Source organism: Cantharellus anzutake, assembly GCF_015039405.1.
Source record: "Cantharellus anzutake strain C23 chromosome Unknown EI90scaffold_85, whole genome shotgun sequence".
Lineage (NCBI taxonomy): Eukaryota > Fungi > Basidiomycota > Agaricomycetes > Cantharellales > Hydnaceae > Cantharellus > Cantharellus anzutake.
In genome coordinates this window covers 223,714-231,801 of record NW_024067035.1, presented here as the reverse complement: position 1 = coordinate 231,801, position 8,088 = coordinate 223,714, and the positions used below count along the sequence as shown (strand labels likewise).

Here is an 8,088-nt window from a genome sequence, read left to right as displayed (position 1 = left end):
ACGATTGACTTGTGCTCAATCGTGCCATGATTGGCCATTACTCATCCATTTGTTGGTATTATCAGGTTGCGACAGATGTCCAAAGGCCGTATAGATACTCCCTACAGGGCTTAAAAGACTTTGAGTGAATAGTTGCTCTGGTGACTGAGCTATTGTAAGGGACATGGAGACATTTGAGTTGGGTTAGATCAGTGGTTGGGATGCAATCTAACCTATGATTGGTGGCATAAGTCCCAAACATGCCCGGATCAGAAATTTCTGATCCGGGTGTAAGTGAGCAATTCCTAGGGGACAAAGTTATATAGTATGGAAGGAAGAGACATCAAGGCAATTCCAATGCACGTTATGCAAGGAAGTTCAGTGAGGAACCCACAAAGATAAGAGGGTGTCAGTTGTGGATTTGTCAAGGGAGTGCAGTGGTTTAGGCTGGAGATGCAGGTTGGGTTTTCTGAGGCCCCTTTCTATTGTTTTATAATTAATGTGTGGTTTGTGACATTGTGTTTTCTATGGGTTGGGTTGGGTTGCAAAAGACAAATCACGTGTTTTCGAAATCGAGTGTTTTTTGAGAAGTTAATGAGGAAAAGGACAGAGCAAAAGGGAGGACCTTATCCCACAAGAGATACAGGTGCTTTCGTCTGAGACTCATCAGCTTTTTGCCCTTAAGGTATATATACTTTATGGGGAGGTCTGTGCACAAAAACAGTGGGATGTTTCGTTAGAAACATCCCAACATGCTTAAATAAGCATGGGAAATGCTTAATAAGCATGCACCAGGGCTAATCCGAAAATAGAAGTAATATATAGTTTATATATATGTATATAAATGTTTATATTATAGGGTAAAAACACCGACTAGTTCGGGTTGGGGGGACCCTTGGGCCCCTCTCAAAATGCCCTCTATCGTAAACAACTTTGAAAATACTGAAATAACACAGGCTAAACCACACAACAAGTATCATTGGATTTCACTATTCTGATTTGAATCATTGGGGTGACATTGTATTTTCAAGCGCGCATCAAAAGACGACATGATAATTTTGTGCAAGATTTATTGAGCATGCATCAAAAGAGAACATGATAATAATTGCGTGGAAGATTTGATCATGGGTCAATCTACAGTGTTGATATATTTGAGGGATGTTGTATTATTGAGCGCGCATGAAAATACGATACTTGAGAGAAGCATCAGGGATGATATTATATATATATATAACCAACTAGTTCAGACTTGAGTGATGTCAGATTTTGGAGCATGCAAAAAACAATGGCACATGCATGTTATTATCATATTCTTGAGCACACACAGAACTGACATTTGTAGAGTTTCGGGAGAAGTCCAATATTTTGAGTGATGTCGTATTTTCAAGCTCGCATGGAACTACAACAATGGGAAATTGGCTCATGTTGTATTTCTGAGCGCGCACAAAAATACAATAGGTACATAAGAAATGATATTTCTGAGCATGAATATAATTACAACCCATAAGTCGGCTCACATCATATTTCCAAGCACACACAGGACAACAACAATTGGAAATTGGGTCATGTTGTTTTTCTGAGTGCACACAAAATGCAATACATGGGAATTGGCCCTGTGTCATTTTTTTGAGCATGCATGAAAATACATACAATCATGGGAGGGAAGTTTAATGTCATATTTCCGGGGTGCACACAAAAATACAACATGAGCTAAGTTCTTATATGTTGTACGTTTGTGTGTGCTCAGAAATATGGCATTGGCATGACCCAATTTCTCAGAAATACAACATGGCCCAATGACCCAGTGTTGTATTCCTGAGTGCGCACAAAAATACAACACATGGGGACAAGGTCTTCTGAACCTATATTGCCCTCAGACCCAAAACAATCGGTTGGGACTGCACTTGCCACCAACCTGTAGCAGCTTCCCCAATTTTCAACAAGTCTTTTAGTGACTCCAGTGGTGAGGACTATAACCAGCAAAACAATCCTTACACATGCTGTATGCTCAACCGTATGTGCCAAGTCCCCACCACCATGAGAGTCCAAAGCCTCTTTGGCACGTGCACCTGTCTGAGTCCCCTATCAGAGATGTCAAGAAGCAAAGGTGATGATATTGCTATTGCCATAAATTGCACTTTTGTTCATAAGCGTTTGGCATACTGAGGTCAATTTTGGGACCAGGTGACAGAGCCCCCATAGATGTCCCCATGAAAGTCCGAGGTCCCTTTGGCCCTTGCATGCATTTGATATGCCTACCAGAGATGTCATGAAGCCAACGTGATCATGAGCTTATCGCCATAAATTTCGCTTTTGTTTATTAGCATTCAGCATACTAAAGTCAATTTTTTGGGCTGCCAGAGACTCCCCCTACCTCCTTACCGGTCCACACAATGCAAGTCTTTCCCCCTAGTCAAATCCACAGAGGTTAGGGAGGACCTAGTCTAAAGAGAGAGGCGTTTACATTAGAAGGGTTAAGCCTTGCAAATGCGGAGTTTCCAGATATAGAGACCAGACCCCTATCAAATTCCTCATCTCTATGTAGACCAAAGACCTTGAGACTCCATGGACCAAGTACAGTGAGTTTTGGATGACCATTGATTGCAGTTGTGCCCAGGACAATTGCCAAAAGCTGCGTTTTTGAGCCTAAACGTCAATTTTGCATATGTCAAGGCCTATATATGTGGTCCATAAGTCAAATACGTTCCTTAAATGTTGGAAATCCATTTCAGAATGATAATGAAAGTTGTCAGAGTTGATCATAGGGTTCCAATGAGCCCTTGAATGCCAAGATTGGTGGAAAACTCAAATACCTAGGATTCACCCTTCAAAGGGCTTCAAGTGTCAGGACCTGGTCCCTGTTCAGAGACAGTCCTGTGTGTATTTGACCCCGGTAGTCCATACTACTGCTGATGTATGGGACAGCTGAATTTTTTCCTTTTATGGGTTGTAGGAATTTCTTTTATATGGGTGGCTGTGCTGGCTGACCAGCTGATCCCTGGGTTGCTGATCAGCTGGAGGGGAAAATAGCATCAGGGTTCTGTTTGGGAGGTACTGCCAAATGGGACACAAACAGTCTTGTCCAATGGAGAAATATATGAGGGTCAACTGGAATGTCTGTGAACATGTTGGTTGTGTCATATCCATACAATCCCGACCTCTGCTCTGGGCTCCCGGAACTCCGAAACTGACTCCAGAGCCCTGCTTCCTTCCATTACCTTTCTCCTTGCTGACTCCCAAGAGGTTATCCCACCTCCAGCTCTGACACCACCTTCAGTCTGACTCTGGAACATTCTGGGTCCAACCTCAACCTCAACACCTTCCAGACGAGCATGCAACACCTATGCTCCTGACTCCGGACCTCCACTCTGGAATCCTGTTTGCATCTCTGTCTCTGGAACCTCCGGTCTTAGCTCCGACCTCGGACTTTGACCCCACCTCTGCTTATACCCATTGTATTGGTTAGCCGATTCCATTTATTTACCTTTGCCAATATTCTGGAGTTTGGCCTCCAAGTTCGGACTTTCTGGACTTACTTCGGACCTTGCAACTATTGCATTGTCCCATTTCAATTCCGCTATTCTCCCTCATTCCTATTTGGGCTGCCGCTTCCTTTCTATTCAGTCAGCTAGCCATTCCCCACTCCCATCCTCCTTCCTTCCTCCTTGGGCCTTGGCCCTTCACTCCTCCTTTGAGAAACACCATTTAGTCAAACCCTTGACCCTCAGTGTTGTTCCTCTTTCCAGCTCCCTTTGTCTCCTTTCATCCTACCCTTGTTCCTTTTGATTCTGGACCCCTCCTTATATACAATAATTATGTACCTAGTAACTTGTAACCTCAGTCTGAAATTGACTTGATTCCCCCCTAAGAGACTTCCCCTCTGCTAGATCTGAAATTAGGGACCCCCAGGACAACCAGCAATGGCACAGCACTCTGCCTGAGTCGCTGAGGCTGAGGTCCTTCCACTCTCCGATTCCCCTTCTGAAGTCCTGGAAGTGGGTTGACTAGGCACCACTACTCTTTCTGTTCTAGATGGCGCTTGCAGCGTCCTCCCTTCCCCCTTTAGGTCCCTGGAAGCACCCTCCATCCACCCATCCTAGGTTCCCTTGCAGTCCTTCACCTCCATTGGCAATCCAGTCCATGCCTACATCTGCCAACTGATGATGATCGCACCCCTCCAGAACCTCCAATGTCACCTTCCGCTTCTGTCATATCCGTACATACCCGATCCTGATCCTGATCTGACTCATGGACCCTCTGCTTCACCACTTCCAGAGTCCTACCCTACCCCTGTCTGCTCCGATATCCACCTTTGGACCGAACACCACACCTCCTCCCCTTCTGTCCCTCTCCTACCTCCATCCACTCCGATACCCACCTTCAGACATGACCCCATTCCCCTCTCCACTCCACTCCTTACTCCTCTCCAACCCTCATCTGCCAAACCTCCACCAAGTTACAACCTCCCACCACTGTCCTGTACCTCGTACTCAGACACCACCTGTACCTTCACTCCAAGACTCCATCATGGTCCCAACCTTGGACTTTGACTCCACCTCGGCTTAAGTCCATTGCATTGGTGACCTCATTCTACGTAAACACCAATGCCAACATTCCTTGGACTTCCAACCCCACCTCCGCAACCTCTGTAAGCTCCGCAACCTCAGAGCTCCATGGACCATACTCAGCACTTTCACTGCTTGTAATGTATCTTTTGCACTTTCCCCTCATCCCTATTTGGACTACTGCTTCCTCCCATTTTAGCCAGTTAGTCATCATCCCCACTTCACCTCACCCTCCTGCCCCTCTGGGCTTTGCCCTCCCTATCTCCTTTCGGATGTACCACAGAGTCTAACCCATGACCTTCAGTACAAGGGCTTTTGCTTTGCACTCATCGAGGCCAAGGCAGAGCTTTCCACCGGCAGTGCTGAGCCTCTTTTCAAGGCTGCCTGGTACTATAGTGCCTTCATAAGGAACCACTTTGACAAAACCCATTCATGTCTCCCTTGCTTTCTCCTCTACCTTGCTGGTGAGCTTCCACATTTCTTCCCCGGATACACCCTAAATTCATGCCCTAGGTGCCCACATTGGCTTTGCTGGCACCGTCTTGACCATTCACCCTCATCTTGAGGTCCTAGCCCCCACGTTGCCACTCTTCCATCATGCATCCAACATTGATATGCGCATGCAAGTGTCAGGGTTCAGCACCCTGCCTTAGGGTGCCCCGGACTCCCCACCTACTTTACCCCCTTTTATTCTTTGACTGTTGCCTTGTTGTTGCCTTTGTGTGTTGTGTACATGCGCGCACGGGATAGCGTGGGAACTTTCTGAGCGAGCAGCTCGCCCAGAATGTTCCCACGGGTCACAGCCACAGTTCTGGGCGAGCAACTCGCCCAGAACGTTCCCATGCTTACTGGGCACTGCCACCTGGATGTTCCCTCCGGGTCACACTACACAACTCTAGGAGCTGTATAGTTGTGGGCATGTGACCCATTCCTTTATATAGCAACCATGCGGGGAGATGAGACCTTTACCCTTCTTCTCATCTCATGCCCCGCATAGGCAAGTGTATATTATCTTTCCTTTTACTATACATCTCATGCCCCGCATAGTGTGAGGACAGGTTAGATGGGGGCTGAGGTCAGGGGGCCTCCGAGTCCGAGGCCGGGCCCTGACAGCAAGCTGCCTGTTTTTTTTCGTGCAACAAAAAAACACGATTCTCGTGTTGCATAACTACTACAAATCTGAACTTCCACATATAACCTCTAACCTGATCATTACGTTTCTGTATCCTACCGACTTCGGTTCCCTGCACGGTACCACGAAGTACACAATTGAATACTCATCGCAGCTTGATGAGAAGAGACTCCTATTTTCCGGCACTGTTGGTGATGAGAAAATATTCATCAAGTTCACCCACAATATTCCGAGGATGCACATCCACATGCTTCTCGCTTGGTTGTGCACCTGCTTTGAAGAGGTGTCAGCCCATTGTGGGTGGATGGTATATGGTTGTCATGGCTTTAATCGGGGATGATTATCATGAATTGAGATGAAAGCCTTGTTCAAAGCTGAAATCGAAGAGAAGGTGAAGGCACTCCACCAACAAGCATTTGTACATGGTGATATTTGACCCACCAACATCATGGTGTGGAAAGACAGTAAGCCTGGAATTCTACTAGTTGACTTTGACTGGGCAGGTAAAATTGAGGAAGTGCAATATCCAATGAACATGAATAATGTTGATATCAAGCGACCTGAAAGAGCAGTTGATGGTGAGCTTATATGCATCGACTCCAGTTTTGAACTCTGAAAAGAGTGGTTGCGCAGATACCATTGATCCATTATCCATCACTTGACAGTAGGTGGCTGGATCTCCACCATGTTGCAAATACAAAATAGTCTAGTCATGGGTATCTCTGGAAGCCCAAAGACACCATGAAGCACAAGTTGAAGGCACTGAGAGAGAAGCTAAAGGAAGTGGCAACTCATTAGACATGTTGCCATGCCTCAGAGCACTCCCACCTCAATGACATGATCAATTGGAATGTGTTTATAGGGCTTTTGGAACCTGGGTCCATCATTTCAAAATAAAGTATTGGGGTTGATGTGAGGTCTCAGGGGGTTGCTCAGCACACCAGACCGTACGTGACACAATGGTGTGTATAATTACAATGGTGTTAAGCAGTAACCAGAAGTTGCTGCTTAGCCACATGACTCTATCATCAGGAAACCCCCGAGGCTGCTTGGAGTGATTGAGATCATTTCAATGTCACACAATTTACAATCACCACAACCAGGTCCCCTGATTACAATTACACCAATCACATGGGTGATTGAGCTGATTGTACTGATTGTACTAATTGTCACATTTCTCTTCTACATGTTGAAGTTCATCGATAAAATTATTATATTTGAAAATTATGTTATGTACATACAGGCATACCAAATCACAATGGTGCAAAACAATAGGAGGAAAGCGAAATGGGTGAAAATACAATGTAATTAAACAAAGCAAACGCACGCCTCAACCGCTGGACCGTATGGCACCAAACTCAATGGGAAGATGGGGCTGGATCTCCTCTATCAAACAAGTCTGGGCCCATCGGAAACAGACATGTGGTTGTTGAGTATGCACAGTAAGAAGTTGGGGTTAGTGAAATACAATATAATTAAAGAAAGCAGACGCCCACCTCAACCACGGGATCATTTGGCACCAAACTCGGTGGGAGGATGGGGCCAAATTTCTATATCAAACGAGCGTAAGTTCATCCGAAACGGAGGTGTGGTTGTTGAGTACGAGCTGTAAGAAATTGAGGTTAGTGAAATACAATATATTTAAAGGAAGCAGATGCGCACCTCAATCGCTGGACCGTTTGGTACCAATCTCTGTAGAAAGATAGAGCTGGATCCCATCTATGGGATGAGCTCAGAATCGTCGGAAATGAATGCGTGGTTGTTGAGTACATGCAGTAAGAAGTTGGGATAGTGTCATGTGTGAGAAGTTAAGTTGGGGTTGGATGGAATGACTTGAAAAAAAAGAATATGGGAAGGGAGCATATTGGGGAAGGGTTGGGTGACTGTGGAAGGGTGTTGGCCCATGAGCACAAGTAATGAACATCGGAGTGGAGTACAAAATATCGTGTTGCATAGTAAAGAGACATGGGTGTAGATAGCGTGAGGTGGAGTGAAAAAAAAAATTACAAGTTGCAAACCAATTCATTTGAAAACTGTACAGCACCTGGAGCAAACAAATGGACTCGCGATTGTGATGATTGAGATGATTGAGAGTAGTCGACTGGGCAGATTGGGCAGATTGAGCACTTGAACTGCTCTCAATCACCTCAATCGGCCTCAGGGGTTTCCTGATGATGTACACCATTGTTACATCAGACTCGGGGTTTGGGGCTATTGCCCTGACATTCTCCCCCTTGGCATTACATGTGTGACACATACATGGTTGTTGAAAGAAAAAAAAGAAATTGAATTCAAGGTAAAAAATTAATTTTCCTTTAAAGAAAGTTTGTAATCACCACTTTAAAGTGGGAAATGTGTACATTTAGGAAGAGGGTGGTGGCAGTACATGGGTATTGCAGGAAAGGGAGGAGG

At 45.4% G+C, this 8,088-nt stretch overlaps 1 protein-coding gene across 1 annotated transcript; it reads right to left on the bottom strand.

The window, feature by feature from the left end:
- Positions 1-7,228: 7,228 nt before the first annotated feature.
- EI90DRAFT_3081242 (uncharacterized protein) lies at positions 7,229-7,625 on the bottom strand (the record flags this gene model as incomplete). Its single annotated transcript, XM_039061939.1, has 2 exons — positions 7,339-7,625; positions 7,229-7,282 (listed from the first exon to the last, which is right to left on the bottom strand). A coding segment is annotated over exon 1 (154 nt), but the record flags the coding sequence as incomplete, so codon positions are not given.
- Between the last annotated feature and the right edge of the window lie 463 nt (positions 7,626-8,088).